Source organism: Hemicordylus capensis, chromosome 3 (assembly GCF_027244095.1).
Source record: "Hemicordylus capensis ecotype Gifberg chromosome 3, rHemCap1.1.pri, whole genome shotgun sequence".
Taxonomy (NCBI): Eukaryota; Metazoa; Chordata; class Lepidosauria; order Squamata; family Cordylidae; genus Hemicordylus; species Hemicordylus capensis.
Window position 1 is genome coordinate 272,156,986 of NC_069659.1, and position 20,846 is coordinate 272,177,831.

At 44.8% G+C, this 20,846-nt stretch overlaps 1 protein-coding gene and 1 long non-coding RNA gene across 6 annotated transcripts in view; one reads left to right on the forward strand and one right to left on the reverse strand.

Annotated features, from left to right (window-relative positions):
* The window catches only part of FHIP2A (FHF complex subunit HOOK interacting protein 2A), a 69,961-nt gene extending 60,748 nt beyond the window's left edge, over window positions 1–9,213 (reverse strand). The window contains exon 1 of one of the 5 annotated variants that reach the window (XR_008319027.1): window positions 8,618–9,213. Coding sequence is in view for 4 of the 5 variants with exons in the window: in XM_053306926.1 (XP_053162901.1) it covers window positions 8,618–8,662 (45 nt within the window). In the remaining variant the exon portion in view is untranslated. The remainder of the gene's footprint in view (window positions 1–8,617) is intronic. The other 4 variants (XM_053306926.1, XM_053306927.1, XM_053306928.1 and 1 more) reach the window with 4 other exon arrangements.
* LOC128349844 (uncharacterized) lies at window positions 8,114–15,751 on the forward strand. The gene is made up of 2 exons (XR_008319028.1): window positions 8,114–8,735; window positions 15,206–15,751. It is a non-coding gene; the product is annotated as an uncharacterized LOC128349844 (long non-coding RNA).
* The last annotated feature ends 5,095 nt before the right edge of the window (window positions 15,752–20,846 follow it).

Sequence of the window (20,846 nt, forward strand, 5' to 3'; positions counted from 1 at the left end):
CCTGTGAAAGGGCCTTTTCGGTTGCTGCCCCACTTCTGGAACTCCCTTCCCCTTCAGATTCGTTTAGCCCCTTCCTTACTGATTTTTAAAATCTCTATTGAAGACTTTTCTTTTTCGCCAGGCTTTTGCCCTGTAGTTTACCTATCTGGTTTTTTCTTTTTTGTTAGTTACTTTAGTTTTTAATTCAGAATGTAATTTTAATGTTGTCTTGCTTTGCATGTTTTTGTACACCACCCAGAGTCTTTGGAGTGGGCGGTATATTAAATGTTTCTAATAAAATAAATAAATAAATATGGAAGTTTGCCTACCATGACTAGGTTAATTCCTCCCATTGATCTATGGAAGTAGACTTCCTGTCTCCTTCAGTGGGGGAAATCCACTTTCAGTTTGGCACAAACTACAGAGAGAAATCTATTCAAATAAAAATACAGGCTGACACCTTAACAAATGCTGCACTTGCACAACAGACAAAGTTGCTCTAGTGCAAAAAGATAACATAGATTCTGCTCAGATTTAATCACGAAGGCCCCACTCTGAATGCACATGTGCACACACTGCCTTGATACTGCCCGCCCAGAACAAAACTCATTCCACACACAGATGAAAAAAATTAGAGAGAACACTGGTTGGGGTGACTGGAAATGACCTGCAAGGTCATTTTCGGCTACCATTTTGGGAAAGGAGATATTTTGTGGCTCATTTAAAAAAAACAAAAACATTCTTACATGATATGGGGGGGATGGGGACTTGTGGGGGGCACTCCTGGACACCTGGAGACCCACAGAGCTCCTTAGGGCACCTTATTTTCCTTCCCCCCCCCTTCACCAATTTTAGTGATTTTTCTAGCCTCCAGGAACATAATCCTACCCCCATTCCATTTGCCTTGTCATTGTTACCTTAATGCCCTGTCATTGTTACCCATGAAAGTCTGCATTACCCCCCAGATAACAAGTTCCACCTGTAAACTTTATTTCTATAACTGTTTGGACCAGAACTCGTTCCTTCCACAGAGGCCAAACATACAATATATTTTCTATATCTGTAGTAAGCCAATGCTTCTATCTGCTTCTGTCTGTAGTAAGCCAATGCTTTATGCTTCTCGATATCTCTAGAAATTGGGGTGGGGGGAGAGAACAATAGTACTCCAAGGATACTACAAGTATACTGTGTCAATCCAGTTCTGGGATAACAAGTACCCCTACTTATCCATACATTATTAAAAAAAACACCTGAGACTTCCATTATGTGTGACATCAACTGCAAAGTAAAAAGTCAATACTTTATTTACTATTCAACATTTTATGGGAAGGAATAAAACAACAAACAAGGTACGCAGATACATGTCATCCCACGGTATAAAGCTATATTATTAACACAGATAAAATATTGTATGTTCCGCTTCTATGCTCCTCTCCCACAAGAAATGGAAGGAACAGGCTCTGGCCTAAGCATCTATAAAGAGCTATTACATTATTACAACATTTTGTGGGGTATCTGATCATCTCACACCATAAATATATAAAGTATATTTATGGTTCTGTTTGCTTTCTGTTTGCCATGCAGTTGCAATAGGGCTTGGCAGTATCCATATTGGTATAAACTCCATTTTTAAATATTATAAGAGGGTAGTGGTTGAAACTCTACAGGGCACTTAACACTGAAGTGGAGCCTGGGCCGGCATATGGAGCTGCAAAATTGCCATATTTACACTATACACATATTAAAACATGTAGTGTGAAACAGTTCATAGGAAGTCAGTACTGTATTAGGAGAATAAAGAGCTCTGATGTTAAGGGATTGACTTGGTAAGAAGCTATACAAACTAGAGGTAGTTTTTTTTATTTTATTAAACAATAAAATAAATACCAAAGAAGGCTCTGGAGGCTTCATTTTTAATTCTTCCAATAAAGCTTACAAAAGATGCTAAAGCAAATTAAAGGGCAATGCAACTGCTCAAAGGCAAGTTCCACTTTGCACAATCTATAATCAACTTTTGGAATTTTTCACCACAGGTCATAAAATCAGCTAGAGTAACTTGGCTACTGTATGAAAGTAAAACAGTATGTGTAATGAACTTTTGCCCCAGTGTCAAAATCTGCTAGTATATGAAACATATCAGAAAACCTATGCCATTACCTAGGCCTAGACACGAAACGTGTATCTGTTTGCTGGAACGTTTAGACAGGCCTTGCACATATCTCACTCACTGTCCAAACTGGTACAAACAAGGTTGATAAAAACTGAAGATTTTTTTTTTAAAATATTTTTTTATTTAATTCAGATTTTTTTAATTTTAAATTTAAAAAAACAATTAATAAAGAAGAACCTAGGTCAAAGGTATCATCATGAATGTTAATCATAACTTCTAATTATATTCTATGAACATGGTAACATATGGATATAATAACAGGCCTGATCAATCCTATTCTGCAGGTGGTATACATGTAGCACGTGCACGCACATACACACAAACACCCTTGCCCCCCTCTCTCTAAAAATGCAAAGACATTATTATGCCCATTCACACATTTTGTTCAACACTCATAAGAAAGTACAGTGTACACAGGTACGGATCCAGGGGCAGAGCCACCATTGGGTGAACAGGTTCAAAGAACCCGTCAGACGTGCGGGCATTATTTCGCTCCCAAACAGGGCCACACAGCCCCATTTGGGACCGAAATCGGCCTGCACTGAGTTGGCAGCGTGGCCGGAGTGATTCTCCCTGCCTTATAAAGGCAGGGAGAATCGCTCCAGCCCGTGTTGTCCAACACAGCACGGGCCGATCTCCTTCCCAAATGGGGCAGTGCGGCCCTGTTTGGGAGGGAGACCATGCCTCTGCGTCTGACATCAGATGCAGAGCTAGAGGGCAGCGGCAGAACACGGGCCACCGCAAGCCTCCCTCCTCCACTGTACATATCTGTATGCAGGTACAGTCATTCAAATGTTATGTCGAATGCAGGTACAAAAGTACACTTCCTTTCTGTATCATGCATTTGAAGGCCTGTATCCACGTTCACTTTTAAAATGAGCCCAGGTACAGTCATTCACACAAACATGTGTACAAGTGTAAAGACATCTGTAGACTCGTACAACATAATGTCTGAAATAGGCTAAAGAAGGCCAATGAATGAACAGAGGATTTGGGGGGATGGAGTAGATCTGAGCAAGGAGGAGAAGTCTGGATATAAAACCAAGGGATAGGGCAGGGGAACAGAAAGTGAAACCAAAAGTGAACAGATTCATGCAGTCCTGAGGAAATGTGTTCCACGTGTATCTCCATTGTAGAAAGGAAACGCCTATCATGGCAGCAAACCATAAAAGAGACTCGATTTGGCAATATTTTAATGAAGTTAATATTTTAACTCCAATATTTTAATGGGAGAGATCATCAAGAGATTTGGTGCAGGCTGCTATCAGTATGCTCATGACACCCAAATCTATTTCTCCATGTCAGCATTATCGGGAGAGGGCATAACCTCCTAAATGCTTGCCTGGAGTCGGTGATGGGCTGGATGAGGGATAACAAACTGAGACTAAATCCGGCTAAGATGGAGGTACTCATTGTGCGGGGTCAGAACTCGAGAGATGATTTTGATCTGCCTGTTCTGGATGGGGTCACACTTCCCCAGAAGGAATAGGTACGCAGTCTAGGGGTGCTTCTAGATCTGAGCCTCTCCCTGGTGTCCCAGGTTGAGGCGGTGGCCAGAAGTGCCTTCTATCAGCTTCGGCTGATACGCCAGCTGCGTCCGTTTCTTGAGACAGATGACCTCAAAACAGTGGTACATCTGCTGGTAACCTCCAGACTGGATTACTATAATGCGCTCTATGTGGGGCTGCCCTTGTACATAGTACGGAAACTACAGTTGGTCCAGAATGCGGCAGCCAGGCTGGTCTCTGGTTCATCTCGGAGAGACCATATAACTCCTGTATTGAAGGAGCTACATTGGCTGCCGATATGTTTCCGGACAAAATACAAGGTGCTGGTTATAACCTATAAAGCCCTAAACAGTTTGGGCCCTGGGTATTTAAGAGAACGCCTTCTTCGACATGAACCCCACCACCCACTGAGATCTGCTGGAGAGGTCCGTCTGCAGTTGCCACTGGCTCGTCTGGTGGCCACTCAGGGACTGGCCTTCTCCGCTGCTGCCCCGAGGCTTTGGAATGCGCTCCCTAGCAAAATAAGAGCCACCCCATTTCTGACAGCTTTTTAAATGTCTTTGAAAACACATCTCTTCACCCAGGCTTTTAATTAATGTTGTTTTAATGGTTTTAATGCTGTTTTAAAATATTGTTTTAAGGATTTTAAATTGTTGTAATGTGTGTTTTTTCCCATTTTTGTCTTGATGAATGTTTTGCTTTGTTTTTGTTCTGTTGTGAACTGCTCAGAGACGCGGTATAAAAATGTTTAATTAAATAAATAAATGTTCCTGTACCTGAGGATAAGACTGACATGCATGAGAAATGCAAACAGTCCAACAAAGAAATGCAACACTAGGTTGCCCAAATCAAACAGCATTATGAGATGTGTGCACCTATCATAATGTGTACAGCTGGAACTCGTTACACACAGCCCCGACGCCCATGGTTTCGGATATTCGTCTGCAGTTGCCACCGGCATCTGGTGGCTACTCAGGGACGGGCCTTATCCATTGCTGCCCCAAGGCTTTGGAACACACTTCCTGCTGAAATAAGAGCCTCCCCATCTCTTACAACTTTTAAAAGGGCAGTCAAGATGCATTTGTTCACCCAGGCTTTTAATTAGATACTGTTTTAATTGTGTTTTAATAGTTTTAACTTTTTAAATTTTAATTGTTGAAATGTTTTAATCTTTTTATTGGTTGTTTTTATTTTCTTGTAAACTGCCCAGAAAACTTGTGTTTTGGGTGGTATAAAAATATGTTAAATAAAAATAAATAAATAAATAAATAAATAAATAAATAAATAAAATCCGCAATCGGGCCATGTGCACCTGGCCAAGGTATACACGTTTTAAAGTGCTAATTTTCATGTATCTGCAGTTTCAAATGACCTCCGAGTTCATTTCCTGCCACCATTTTGATGAAAGGAGCCATTTCATGGCTCATTTGTTTTTGTTTTTAATCCACAATTTTTCACGGAAAAACTGCAGAATTGGGGCTTTGGGGGGCATTGCTCAACAGCTGGAGACTTTCAGAACACAGGTTGGGACTTTGTTTCTCTTATTTCTTACATTTTTAGCAATTTATAAGCCTCCAGGAATCTCACACACATGATTCCCATTCCCTCAATGCCTTGTTATCCACAATTTTAGCCAAGAACAGAACCCCTACGGATAACAAGGTCCACCTGTACCTACTTTCTAAAAAATGAAACCTACAACTATTCCTGGATATGTATTAAGGTTAGAGAACAAGAATGTACATTTACTAGAAAATGAGTATTAAATAGAATCTTCCTGACTAGTGATTTAAATCGTTAAAATTAAGCCCTACTACGAAGGGATTTATATCAAATCAACCCTCGGCACAACTGTCATAATGCATCACTGACAAACAAAAATGCCTACTCAGTCCTGAAGCCTGAACTACTAGGGATGCTACATGCCTTTTATGGAAGCAAAGTTCAGATTGAAAACTATAAACTCTCCCATGCCTCTTACCAATATGAGGCAAGTTCAGACTCTTTCAAATTTGAACCTGGGCTTGTATTATCTCATATGGGGTCCCTTCATCTTCACCACCACCATACTGCCAGCCCATCCTCTACTCCCTTCTCCTATTTTCCTCCAAAACCTATCTGCTGCCCAGGCGTGGGGGCCTTAGAAAGCTACATTTTCCCAAGTCTCTTTGTGCCTGGGAAGCTGCTGTTGCAGTGTTCTAGGCACTGTGTGAGGGAGACCCACGTCTTCCGAAAGAGGAGGAGGGAAAGAGACCTTAAAGATGCTACCCCTATTCCACCACCAACAAAATCTGGGAGAAGCCAAGATACAGGGAAGGACTCGGGGTTCACATGAAAGGGAAAGGATAATCTAATCCAGGGGTTCTCAACCTTGGGTCCCCAGATGTTGTTGTACTTCAGCTTGCATAATCCCCGACCAAAGACCACTGGGGCTGGGGATTATGGGAGTTGAAGTCCAATAACATCTGGGGACCCAACGTTGAGAATCCCTGATTTAATCCACTTGCTGTATGCAGTCCCTTGCAAGTGCTTGAAAAGACTTAAGGGTTTTTTCAGCTCTTGCAAGAAAAATCTCAAAAAGCAAGTGGAAACCAAGTGGGTTTACCCACCTCCACTCATTTTTTACTTTTTCTTTTCCCAAAACTGTATTGTTAGAGATTTCTACAGAACATAAAGCATCTTTCTTATTTCAATCTATGCCAGATCTTCAGCCTTTGACCAAACAGATAACACAATTCTGTGCTGTTCTTGAAAGTATGATTCGGCAACCCTGTGGTCTCAATGCTTTGTATTCATTTCAAGATATTATTTTCCACCGCAGGCAATCAAAATGGAAGCAGGTCTTGGGTTCATGTGCTTCCTCCCCACAAATACAAATACTTCCTCACCTCACCCTTCCCCTTAGTGTAGAGAGGCCAGGAGCCCAAACATCCTGCTTTTATTTGAAAAGGCAGTCACCTAGCTCCGGAACCTGGCTAGACTATATTCCCCAAACTACCAAGTTTTAAAAAAAACCAAACACACACACACACTACAGAGCTGTAAGGATATTTGCAGGGTGGAGTTGGCAAAGAGCTGTAGCTCAGTGGGAGAGCAGCTGTTTTGCATGCAGAAGGCCCCAGGTTCAATCCCTAGTATCTCAAGTAAGGTTTGATGAGGCTTTCTGAAACCCTGCAGGGTCACTGACAGTGAGCCGGTTTGGACAATTCTGTTCACCAGTCCCACCCAGTCACAATCACAAGAGCCCTCACAGCAAACTCCTGCTTTGCTGGAGGCACATCTCATCCTCCCCACCCAGAACCATCCAACTGCACAAATCACATGGTTTTAATATCAGTATCAGAATGATGAAATGAGGGACAATTCAGGCAGTCTACCCTCAACGTCAGTACACACTGTGGAACAGTATATGGGAGCAGGACGGACACACATTTGTTTGTAAACACATAAAGGGCAGAACCAATTGTGGCCCATTGTAGAGAAACAAGGGTGCACATCACCCCCTTCTCAAACCGGGACTATCCAGATTGCAGTGTCACATCATTCTAATATTTAGCATTAGAGCCACACAATAAGGGGTGGTTTGATCAGTGCCCCCGCTGAAAGTATGCAGAGTGGAAAGGTGTACAGTGGGACATCACATTCTTTTGCAATCTTGTCATGGGCAGGGTCAGTCATCATACAAACTGGCCTAGCATAGAAAATACTGAGACAGAAGGAGCAATCATCTGGCCCAGTATGAGGCAGCTTTCTGTGTTGATAGTTAATTTGTTCTGTGGGTGTTGGGGGATGGGCAGCTCTATTCATGCACAAGCAGTTTGCTCTAAGGGATCTTGGGAACTGTAGGCATAGGAACAATTAAGCTTGAGCGATCAAATTGGGGATGAGCTATTCTGTGCTCCGTTTCTAAAGTAAAGGTAAAGTGTGCCATCAAGTCGGTGTCGACTTCTAGCAACCACAGAGCCCTGTGGTTGTCTTTTGGTAGAATACAGGAGGGGGTTACCATTGCCATTTCCCACGCAGTATGAAATGATGCCTTTCAGCATCTTTCCTATATAGCTGCTGCCCAATATAGGTATTTCACATAGTCTGCGAGAGATACCAGCAGGGATTCGAACCGGCAGCTTTTGGCTTCCTCACCAAGTCATTTCCCCCCTGCGCCTGCTAAGGAGCCAAATCTCTCATCCCCACACTCTATCCTGGAACTTTTGTTGTGCTTTTTAATCCCAACAATGTGGAGAAAGGGGCTGTGACAACTGACTAGTGAGGGGATAAAAATCAGCACATGCTCATTGACACTTTCCGTAATTGCTTCAGATATTCCAGAATGCAATGCTAGTATCAAACCCAATCCAGTATTCTATGACCCCAAGGAAACTTTCCTGGATGGCTCTAGAGTGCAGCAGTTGTGGGCACAGTAAATATTTAACTTGGAGGGTCTATTTGGCCAGTATATTGTAGGAACAGGAGGGAACGGAGAACTTTGTGTGCTTCTTAAAGGGGGGAGGGGTGTCTTACTATCGTAGCTCCCCTCCCTCCCCCAAGATAAACGCACAAGAGGTTAGGGGAGAGCTTACTTTAAGTGATTTAATAAAACTGGGAGCCATAAACAAGCATGGATTTCTATGGGCCCGCAAGCGATATAGGGCCACGTAGTCCATCCAGCCCAAACGGGGACTGGGAGGAAAAAGCCAAATGAGGAATTGCATTTGGAACTTGTCGAGCTCCTGGCAATCCAACTACCCTTCGCCACTGCCCCTAGCCCGGGCGAGATTTTTTTCTATGGCAGAGGCAAATTGGGGTGTATCGGGGTTGAGGATATGGTAGGTAGAGGGACGGAGCCCGAGGAGGAGGAGGAGGGAGGAGGAGAAGACCGCGAGAGGGACCCGAAAGTGCGCTCCCCGGCTTAGGCCCAACAGGATCTCCGGACTTGCGTGGCAGGCGCATTCGTCGGCCTTACCGCCTCCACGGCGTGCTGCAGGATGGAGGTGAACTTGGAGAACATCCTGTCCCTGGACTGGAGCAGCCGCTGCCGGGAGGATCGCGAGAGCTCCTCGATCCGCCGCCTCCGCTCCAGGGTGAGGGCTGCATGCAGGGGGCCTGGCCGCGGGGATCGGATCAGGGCGGCTCGTCGTGGAGCAGGTCGGGCTTCTCCGCGGTCTCTGTTGCTCTCTGCCCGCAGCAGACACCGTGGCAGCGACGAAGTCCGACACCCACCCGCGCCGGGCCTCGGCGCCCGGAAGCCGAGCGTCTTCCCCCGGTAGCGGCTGCGTCGCTCTTCCCTCCCCTCCCTGACTGGCCTGGAGGGGCCGCCGCCGCCGCCGCCGCCTCTGAAATCCCTTGGCCGTATCCAATCCCACAGAGACCAAAAGGGCAGGGGGAAAGGTGCAAAAGAGAAATCCGCCGGATTAGAGGATCGTTTTCTCCCCACGTGCCGAGATCCGGAGGCTTAGACAGAAGACAACTCTCCGATTCAGGCACCTAAAGAACAAGAGGCATTCCCCGAAACAAAAACAGCTTTGCCAAGCACACAGGAATCAACGGGGGGTGGGGACGCAACAGGGACGGGTCGCCGGTACTTCTCGGCTGCTCTGGCTGTTGGGGTGGGCTGGGCATGCCCATGGGGGGCTGCTGTCCTGGAGAGCGCCTGTACGTCTCTGAACTTGCAACTACATCACTGCTCATGTGCATCCTGTTTACACCATTACTTCTTCCCAAGAGCAGTGTAATTTTTTTTTCATCTGTGTGTGGAATTAGATTTGTTCCGGGCAGCAGTATCAAGGCAGTGTGCACGCACATGCACTCAGGGTGGGGCCTTCCTGATTCAACCTGAGTGGAATCGAAAATTAACTGAGCGGGCATCAACAAATGTGTGAGCATGCCCTTAGAGGGGGCGCTGCCCAAGAGCCCCATGTTTTGACCCGATCATGACAACATACCCTTTTATCCCGCAATAACTGACCTGCAGTAACAGCTGCTTCTTGATTCTGCACTTAGAATCGCTAAAATGGATTAGAGCATGGGTTCCCAACCTTTTAAAACAAGTGTACCCCTTCTTCCGCAAACCTTCAGCACAGATACGCCATATAAATTGTGTGTGCATGCACACACGTTTAAATGTTATAGTTATGAGATGGGCTACTCCAGTCACTGTGATTGACTTACATTCAGGCTGTTACTCATGATGCTCCCATTGAAATTAGTGTGGGACAAGAAAACTTGACCCATTAATTTCAGTAAGACTGCTTATGGGTAACTTAGTGTGGATGTATCCGGCAACTGGAGTAGCCTGTCTCATAACCATAACCTGTGTGTGTGTGTGTACATGCATGCATGCATGCAGTGGGGGCCAGTGGGGGTGTGACAGCAAGATGTTACTTTATAAGTGCTTACTGGTGATACTGCCAGCGGGGAGCAGCTTGCCACCCGGTATCCCAAGCAGTGGCTGCCCCGCCTATGGCATTCACCTAGCCTCTGCAAATGTACTAAAGCCATTTGCATGGTCACGTTGCTGGCCACACAAATGGCCACTGCGCATGCGCAGAGGCCAGGTGAGTTCTGTAAGCAGGGCAGCTGCTGCTCGGGATGCTGGGTGGTGTGTCGCTGCTCCTCACAGCTTGCAGCTGTCGGCGGTATCGCCAGCCAGCACTCCACACCCGCTGGGGGCCCCCAAATCCTTTTTAGACTCTCCTGGGTGGTGCATTTGCTGCGCTGCACCAGGCAGCCAGGTGTGATTGTGACCTCCACTGGGTGCTTTAGACACAGAGGGATGAGTGGGGAAAGAAATATGTAGGGTGGGAAATGCTTGCGTGTTGAAATGCTTCTGCTCATACAGATTTGCAGAAATATACCTGTTTTATATTCTTACGTTCTTGTGACTTCAGTTGATGTTTGTGCCCTCAGAAACCCATGTGTTAAAAATACTGTGTGTGTCATGGTGTGTGGAAGGAGGATGCTTAACTTGCAGCAGTGGGGTGAGGGGCCTCCAAAGGCCTTTAGGTCCAGGCTCCAAAATTACCTAGGTGTATCTCTGTGGAGAACACACACTACCGCAGCAGCATGGAGAGGCAGGAGGGCTCTGAGTCCTCTCTGGGAGCACTTCCCTAACCCCTGGGTTACTAGAATGTCCTGTTGGGAAACCCTGGATTAGAGTTCCTACTTTAACCCACATAAGATGTTTGTGGAAACACCATTTTCACACTCTTTAAAAGTACAGTAATTCTTTGAAGTATGGCATGCGGCTTCAGAATGCTTAAGGAGTAACTTAATATATATATAAACCTGAAACATCTAAACAGCCTGGTTGTAAACTGGAACTTTAGCAGAATTTCAGAAACTTAAATTAGTGGCTTTTTTTTTTTTAAAGGAGAGAGGTATACTTAAGAAAATAATAAAAGCCCTGCTGGATCAGGGCCAAGGCCCATCTAGTCCAGCATCCTGTTTTACTCTGTGGCCATCCAAATACATCTGGGAAGCCCACAAGCAACAGCTGAGGGCATGCCCTCTCTCCTGCTGTTGCTCCCCTGCAACTGGTATCTAGAGACATCTTGCCTCTGGCTGGAGGTAGCCTATAACCCTCAGACTAGTAGCCATTGATAGACCTGTCCTCCACCCCTCTTATAGCCATCCAGGCTGTTGGCTGTCATCACATTTTGTATCAGAGAATTCCATAGGTTGATTATACATTGTGTGAAAAAGTAGTTCCTTTTGTCAATCCTAAATTTCATGGCAGTTTAATGGGATGACCCCGGTTCTAGTGTTATGTGACAGGGAGAAAAATTTCTCTCTATCAGCTTCACACCATGCATAATTTTATATTATAAAATTATGACCTCTATCATGTCGCTCTCGGTCGTCTTTTTTCTAAACTAAAAGGCCCCAAGTGTTGTAACCAAGGCTTGTAAGGAAAGTGTTCTCGGCCCCTGATTATCTTGTTTCCCTCTTCTACACCTTTTCCACTTCTACAATGTCCTTCTAAGATATGGTGACCAGAACTGTACGCAGTACTCCAAATGTGGCCGCACCATCATTTTGTATAAGGCCATTATAATATTAGCAGTTTTATTTTCAAACCCCTTCTTAATGATTCCAAGCATGGAATTGGACTTTTTCACAGCTGCTGCACATTGAGCCAACACTTTCAATGAGCTGTCCACGAAGGCCCCAATATCCCTCTCCTGGTCAGTCACTGACAGCTCAGACCCCATCAGCATATATGTGAAGTTGGGGATTTTTGCTCCAATATACATCACTTTACACTTGCTTACATTTGCAACTGCATTTGCAAATGCAGATGGTAACAATGAGTTGCCCACTCCCCCAGTTTGGAGAGTTCCTTTTGGAGCTCCTCGCAATCTATTATGAATTTCTACCCTAAATAGTTTGGTGTCATCTGTAGATTTGGCCACCCCACTGCCTACCCCAAATTCTAGATCATTTAGGAATAAATTTAAAAGCACTGATCCCAGTACTGATCCCTGGGGGACCCCACTTCTTACTTCCCTCCACTGTAAAAACTGTCCATTTATTCATATCCTCTATTTCCTTGTCCTTCAACCAGTTACCAATCTACACATAAACCTGTCCGCTTATCCCATGACTACTAAGTTTTCTCAAGAGTCTTTGATGAGGATCTTTGTCAAAAGCTTTTTGGAAGTTCAAATATACTATATCAACCGGATCACCTTTATCCACATGCCTGTTGACACTCTCAAAAAACTCCAAAAGGTTATCGAGGCAAGACTTTCCCTTGCAGAAGCCATGCTGGTTCTCCTTCAACAGGGCCTGTTCTTATATATGGTTAACAATTTTATCCTTGAGAATGCTTTCCATCAATTTGCCTGCAACAAACATTAAGCTACCCAGCCTGTAATTTCTAGGATCCCCCCTGGATACTTGAAAACATTTTATTAAAAGTTTTGGCTTCTTCTTTCATCAGAGCTGTTAAAAACTAGTATAATTACATAAAATTGATCTTGAGTTTGTGTCCTGAGACATCTGAGCAATATTCCTTCGCAAGAGTGCCTCCAGGTCCCCAAGAGCAGTTATGCCAGTAGCGTTGTGTTTGGAAAGCTACGATGACCACAGTAAAAGTATTCCCAGTTTTATCTATGGTGCCCTGTGAGCAATGTTATTCCATAATCTAAAAACCTTTAGATTGCAATGAGAGTATTTATACAGTCTTGTATATTATTCTCGCTTTACAAATTAGGCATCATGCACCCATACTTTTCCTTGGTCTTTCGGCTCCTCATTGGGCTAGTGGGGCACCAGAAGTTGCCACTGCATGCGCACATCACAACATGCACATGCACAGCAGCAACTTCTGGTCACTTCCGGTCCAAGGAGGCACTGGGGCGGCAAGGAAGTACGCTGCCGCCCCGCTGGACCATTTAAAAAGGTAGTGTCAGCAAGGGAAATGTGGTGGGAGGGCTAAGAGCAGCCACCCCCATCCTTAAAGAGATCCCCTGCATCTTCGAACTGGCAGGCGCTGGTTCCGTGCACACCACTACCTGCCACAACCTTGTATACCATTGCAAATACATTTTCCACCACGTCACCACCTTGCCACTCCTCGTAAGGCCCCCACCACCCGTCTGCAGCCTTGCATGCCCTCACAAATGCGTTTGCCACCGCATCACCACCTCGTGTTCTCTTGCAATTGATTTGCCACCCCATCACCTTCTCACATGTCCTTGCAATTCCATCCACCACCATGCTCTGCCCTTGCAAGTCCATCTGTCACCCAGCCAGGGCCTCCTAAGCCCTCACAAAACTATTTGTCACCCCACCCCCATTCCATCTGCCTTCAGGCCCCACAACCACCTCACCGCAGTCTTGTGTGTGCTCACCCCTCAGCAGTGTTCCCTCTAACCAGGATTCCCAGATGTTGTTGACGACAACTCCCAGAATCCCCAAGCAAAAGCTGTTGCAGCTGGGGATTTTTGGAGTTTTAGTCAACAACATCTGGGAATTCCTGTTAGAGGGAACACTGCCCCTCGGCCACACACATGGCAGCTAAAATTATGGGGGGCGGGGAACGGAAGTGGGGTGGGCATGGGGTGGTGGCAGGAGGCCCCCAAAAGCAGATTTCCTTTTTAAGGGGGGGCCTTGTGGGGGGGCCTAGCAGTGTAGGCAGTCCGGGTGCCAAAACTACCTAGGTGCGCCACTGGGTGGAAGTTCTTTTGTTTCTCTTGTGAATGTCCTTGTAAGTGCACCCTCCTTCTCCTTTAAAGTTGTCCCCCACCCCCTCCTTCGAGCCTTTGAACCACCCGGTGTTCAAACCTGTTCAAAGGCCTGTAAAAGGGCCTCTGAACAGGTTCGTACACATCCCTAGTGGTTTGTGTTTGTGTAGTGTGTGATGTGATTTAGATAATATACCTGGATAAAGTTTGGACAAAACGGGGTCAATATGTCACTTTTCAGTGGAAATTAGGCCCATCTGTAGACCTCATCAAGAAGATCACACGTGCCAAGTTCCAAGTTATTAGTTCTTCAGTGTTGAAGCTTATAATGGCAAAACCTTTTTTTTTTTTTGCTGCTAATCTTTACTATTTTATTTATGTATTACATTTATATACCGCCCCCTCCAAATCGGGACAGTTTGCATAAAGGGGACATTCCTGTTCCCCTTTAATGCTTGCTGTGTCAAAGATCATTTATTTGTATTTAGACTTCGGTAGCTCACCAATATAGATAATGAAACACTTCTGTGACATAAGAAATGTATTTGTAGGATATCCTAGGGGGAGAATAGCAATAGCACTTAGCACTTACATTTATATACCGCTCTATAGCTGGAAGCTCTCTAAGCAGTTTACAATGATTTAGCATATTGCCCCCCAACATTCTGGGTACCTAATAGCCCTAGGACTTGCCACATTCCTGTGCATGACTGCAAACAGACAGAGGCGACTCATTGGCTGTGGTTAGAGTGCTGGACTAGGACCGGGAAGACCTGAGTTCAAATCCCCATTCAGCCATGATACTTGCTGGGTGACTCTGGGCCAGTCACTTCTCTCTCAGCCTAACCTGCTTCACAGGGTTGTTGTGAGGAGAAACCTAAGTATGTAGTACATCGCTCTGGGCTCCTTGGAGGAAGAGCAGGATATAAATGTAAACAAACAAACTTGCAACATGATGCCCCACCTCCTGGGTCAGTGCAGTCAGGCCTGTCCTTAGAACAGGACAAGCAGGGCGGTCATCCTGGGCCTCGCTCTTGTAATCCCCATTAAAATCAACTGGAAGGGGCCCCCACATTGGCTGATTTGCCCCAGGTTTCGCACACTGCCAGGGCTCTCTAAGGACAGTCCCGAATGCAGTGCCCCACTACCTGCCTCACTGGCCCTTCCCCCTGGACCAAAGCCCAGCACTGACACTGCCCTTCTTCCACTTGCTAGTGTCTGTGATGATGCACTGCACTTGGTCCTCTGGCTGACACTATTGCTCATTGTAGCAGGTAGCAGGCATTGACCTTCGCTGGCTAGTCTGTTTTTTGCTGTGCCTGCTATAGTGCTGTTGCAAGTCTCTCTCTCTCTTTTCCCTGCAGCATTCCATGGAACTTCTCCACTTTGTCTCCAAAGCAGACAAGTTTCATGCTGGAAGTGGGGTGGGAAGAGCACTCTGGAGCAGCAGTGCAGTGGTGGCAGCAAGAGACAGAATGGCTGGCAAAGGTGGATGCCCACTGCCTGCTAGATCAAGCAACAGTGTCAGCCAGAGGACATGCAGTGTGCCATCAAAGAGGCCAGCAAGGGAAAGAAGGACAACATCAGCGCTGGACTTTGGCCAGTGTCAGGGCTTCCTTCAGTGACATCAGGGCAGGTGTGCTATTGGTGCATCGCCACCCTTTTCGCTTTTTGGACCGGTTGCTCGTGCAGACTGGTCCAATGTGTCTTGTAGTGAATGGTGGTGTTGCATTTGTCCTTCCCCCCGGACAGATCCTGCTGAAAATCACTGCCCCCTCCCCACAAATGCTATTTTCCCCTGAGACAGTTATTTCCAACAAATCCATTATGTTAAATATTTTTTGTCTGCTGAACGTATATAGAATTTTGGTGTGTTTGTCAAAATACTATAAATAAAATAATTTAATCTAGATGTTTGTTTCTTTAAGATTTTATACTAAAGCCAGCCAAGGCCAATTCTATACCAGCCAGCCAGCCAGCCAATCAAATAAATAATGCATTTGCACCCAGCAATTTCCTGAAATCCAGATGTATATGATGATATTAAGGTATGCAAATATATGCTAAACAGCTTTAGGAAATTGGGACGAAGAAGAGTCTGGTGGGCAGTAATCGCCAGAGAAGCTGATAGTAATTTGCTTCAATCAGCTGCTCCAAATGCACCTTAGTGCAGTGCAATTAATTTCCTCCTGCTTTTTGCTTGTATATTATGGTATAAATTAGTTAATCTCTGTAGGGCTGTCATGTGGAAAATGCTGCCTTGGTCATGGGGGTTGGACATAACTTTCTTACCCTTTCCTCCTAGGATTCAATTATTCTAAAATCTAGGAAGCAGGGACCCTGAGGCCACTGTTCATTGTTACAGTTCATCACTCTGTGGAGTGCACCTGGAACTCCCTCTTGTGATGAAAAACATCACATCTGCAGGACTCATTACAGGACTTGTCCAAGGTTATGCCTCAGCATCAGTTTTAATGACTAAGAAATAAAGGCATAAATCTTTTCAATATTAGACTTTTAATCATGGGAATGACTTGTGGGTGCAACCCAGTGTGAATGAAAATGATATATTTGGAAATATCCTTGAATCTATAAGATACAGAGGTCAGGACAGAAGCGTGGAGTACAACATTATTCTTAAGACTTCCTCCTTCCTCCTTTTTTGTTAATAATGTTAACAACATTGTTCTTAAGTCTTCCTCCTTCCAGCTCTCTCTGAGCCATTAATAGAACATGCTGGAGTCCACCATTTCTTATATCCACTCTCAAAGTAAACCACTCTAAGGATGTATTTGTTGTGGTTGAAAAGTGGTATATAAATATCTGTAATAACAGTCACCAAGTATTCCTGCTTATGTACATTACCTTTGCCAAGATCCATATATTATGCTTGAAATCAGTATCACACTCTTGTAATAATAACTCCACAATAATAATCTACCCATCTACTAGAATAATTATTCACATATGCTGTGTTGTAATTAGTTTGTGTTATATTTTAATCCATTGGTCTTCATCCAACTGGTTAAGAGACAGAGCAATGTTTGTAGTACTTATATAAGTTATAGTCTGGTTTTATGGAGGCCTAAAAGGAATGTGCTGCATTATCACATCTATTGGTGTATGTAGTTGGCAACTTCTTCCAACTGGTATCCTGAGTTATATAGGTAGGTGTTTGATAATGAATTCCAAATGATGTACAATGTCAGATACTGTTGACAGTGAAAATGCATTCATTTGTTTGCCCTGCAGATGGCAGCATGTTAATACATTTTAAAGTAAACTCAACCAAGCTCTCTCTGTGAATACCACACCAGTATTGAGGAAATAAGAAGAGGCATTTAAAGGTATTATTTAGGCCTGGACACAATCGAAAATTCTGGATTGGATCTGAATCTGATCCAATCTGAAACTCTATATATCATTTTAAGGTCCTTTGGACCCTTCAGAATTCTGGTCTCAAATTCGGTATCAGATTTCCTTCTAGAAATCCGATAGTTTTTGTTAGAAATCCAATTGGAGTCTATGGAGAATGTTAAAACCAACCAACCAACCAACCAACCAACCCCCCCCCCAAAAAAAGGCTAGACAGGGAGCTCTGAAAGTTGGCACACAAGTAGGTAAGGATGGCAAGCCTCTGTGCATTTAATTACAAGTAGCCCATCCATTCGTTGTTTTTAAATTATTTTTTAAACGTAACCCAGAAATCATATTCACATCAGAGGATAATGGAAGAAAAGTGATATAACACCCAAGAATGAACCATTTTATTTAATTTGTAAGTAAACTAATCAGCAAAATAAAGAAATAGATTCAGGGGCAGGCAGATAGAAGATGATTCCACCCCACCAAGCCACGTTCGGGGGTGGGAAGTAGGGGCTCCATTTTCTGTTTCTGCAGCTAATTAGAGCTCCAGAATGCCAAAAATTGCCCCAGAATGGTCTGGAAACCCCCTAAGATCATATTGGATCATTCTAGACTGGAATAAGCTTCCCTATTCTGGATCAGAATTATCAAAAATATCTTCTGGAACAGCCCACTAAGGGCCATTTCTGGAATTCTGGATTCAATATTTCACAGCACTATTGTATGTATGTATGTATGTATGTATGTATGTATGTATGTATTATTAATTACAGGACACCCTCAATATCTGTGGACACAGATCACGGTTTCACGTATCCGTGATTGTCTCTTAGAGGCCCAGTTTCTTTATCTGCAGGTTGAAAAATAGGCTAAATAAATAAATGTGTGTTAAATAAATACAAAAGATCACCTATCCAAGGGACATCCTGAGGGACTGGAAATGACCTCTGGTGTCATTTTCCAGCTGCCATTTTGCAACGTAGAACCATTTTATACCTCTTTTTTTAAAAAAAATAATCTAGCAAATATTTGCTGAAATTCAATGCATTTTGGGGTCTGGAGGGGCCTTGCTGCAGACCTGGAGAGCAAAGTACTATGCTTTATTCCACATATTTCTCTCCCCCCCCCTTTTTTTGGTTGTTATTGTTGTTGCTGCTGCTTAAGGAATCTTACCCCTGGATTCCCATATGGGCAAGGTTGCTTTATTCATGTTTTCCTTACTCACAGTTTAAGGCAAGAATGGAACCCACACAAATAAAGAGGGCCTCCTGTATTGTCTGTGTACTATTTCCAAAAGTGCTGAAATTTGAGATCCTTATGGACAGAGAACTGGAGTATATATGGGCAAGTGGGAGGTACCAACAGACTTGGGGTGACCTGTAGATCTACTGATGTCCAATAAATCTGAAGAAAAACCTCTAAGGGGTCCAGCCCCTCCCCTAAGTGCCCATGGGAAGTAACGTTTGTTTTCAGAGTGCAGTTAACAGGCAAGCATATGCCTCAGGCTTCACTGGTTAATATGGGCTCCCACCTTCTTCCTGATGAGGCATACAGCTTGCTCATTCCTGGTTGAGGCTTTGTGTCTGCTGTCCAACTGGGTAGGGGATTCCTCTGCACTGCAAGAGGACACTGCCTGGAAGTGCCTCCGATGGGTGGGCATAAATTAATGGAGGCCTGCTGACCATTGGGATGCTACCTGGGCAGCACATAGCATGCAGGGCCCTTTGGAAGATGAACAAGACTACTGAGGAGGTGGAGATTCTGCCTGCCCTATCCTGGCAGTCCTGCCTCCCTCCTCCTCCTCCTGCTGGGGCTGCTCTCCAGAGTGTCTTCCTGATGCATGCCTTCTGGTGGAAGGCCCAAGAGCTTGTCAAAATCAAAGCCCCCCTCCCGCCCCCCCCCCCGGGAAAGAAGGACGAGCAAGGCAGCCAAAGGGAAAACTCCCTGCAAAGCAGGGAAGGGATCAGACCAGGCACTCCCTGCCTAAATTCTATCCGGGTCTTCCCTCCCCTCATTTATAATTCTATACACAGATTCCCCTTTTCTCCATCGCATAGAAAGGAGAGCAAACCCCACCCTGGAAATTCTGTTAGAAGTGAGAATTCTACAGCATTCACTCTTAGCATCGCAGTGACTTCTTTTGACCACTACAGGCATGGGGAGTTATGTTAATCGGTCTCTCTTGGTCAGTTAGAATTGTTCAGAGCCATGTTGTTCAAGGGCTTTCTCTCAGTATGTGATGTTTTAGTTTCTTAATACATCTTTATTTGTTTTCTGAACTCAACCTACTGTCTCCAGAAAATCTCTTGGACTAAACCTCTTTACAGACTAGAGCTTACTTTGCTGTATGGGGAATCAATCTATGTTTCTCCCAACACTCTTCAATAAATTCCACCCACACACACACACCTTACAGATGCTAGAGCCATAGCTCACACGCTCCTTAAATCCTGGTCTTGACCATACTAGAGCTGGGCTGCTGCATTCTGCAACACCTGCAGCTTCCAAACAGGCATCAATGATGGTCCCACATAAGCAGAATAATAATAACTAGCCGACCCCGCACAGAGCATCTGTGTGGCGCTTTGGGGCTGGCTGTTTCTCCCTGCCTCTCCCTCCTGCCCCGGTCTCTCCTCTCTTCCCCTTCCCTCCAGCTCTGCACTCTCTAGCCCTCCCCCCTCCCGTTCCTCCCCCCACACAGAGCCTCACCGGGCGGCCCAGAAGGGCCCCGCCGTTCACCCGCCAGTGCCGTTTTTTTCTCCCTCCCATCCGCCTGCCGCCGCTTTTCTCTCCTGCCAGCTGCCACGGCTTTTCTCTCCCCCCTCCACCGCTTTTATCCGCTTCTCTCCCCCCCCATCCGCCGGCCACCGCTTTTCTCTCGCCCCTCCTCCTGTCCGCCGCTGCTTTTCTCTCCCCACTGCCGCTGCCGCTTTTCTCTCCCCCACCCCCGCCCACCCGCCGCCACCACTTTCTTCCTCCTCCCTCCTCCGGGCCTCTCACCATAACTCTTGCAGTTCCGCCGCCAAATCCTGGACACTCATGCCAGCTAAGAGAATTAATTATATAGATGATGATTATAATGATAAATAATGATAATTAATAATAATTAATAATAAATAAATAAATAATAAACTTTATTTGTTAACCACCCCATAACAAATTGTTCTCTGAGAGGCTCACAACAAAAGTAACAACACATAACACAAGAAATAACAACACATACATATACATACATACACACACACACACACACACACACACAAAGTTAACCTCAAAGTTATGAAAGAATGAACAATGACAGAATGAACAATTTATCAGATACATATGACAGCAGCCTTTATTTATCTTATGTATGTATGTATGTAATGGATTTTTATACTGCCCCAAACCAAAGTCTCAAAGTATTTGTTTGTTTGTTTGTTTGTTTGTTTATATTCCACTTTCTTCCAAGGAGCCTAGCAGTGTACATGGTTATGTCACAACAGCCCTGTGAGGCAGGTTAGGCTGAGATTTAAGTGACTGGCCCAGAGTCACCTGGTGAATTTTGTGACTGAACAAGAATTTGGTCTTGAGGAGCTGCAATTTGTTCCAATTTGTCTTCTCTGGCTTGATCCTCAGTTGGCTGACCCACATATAGTT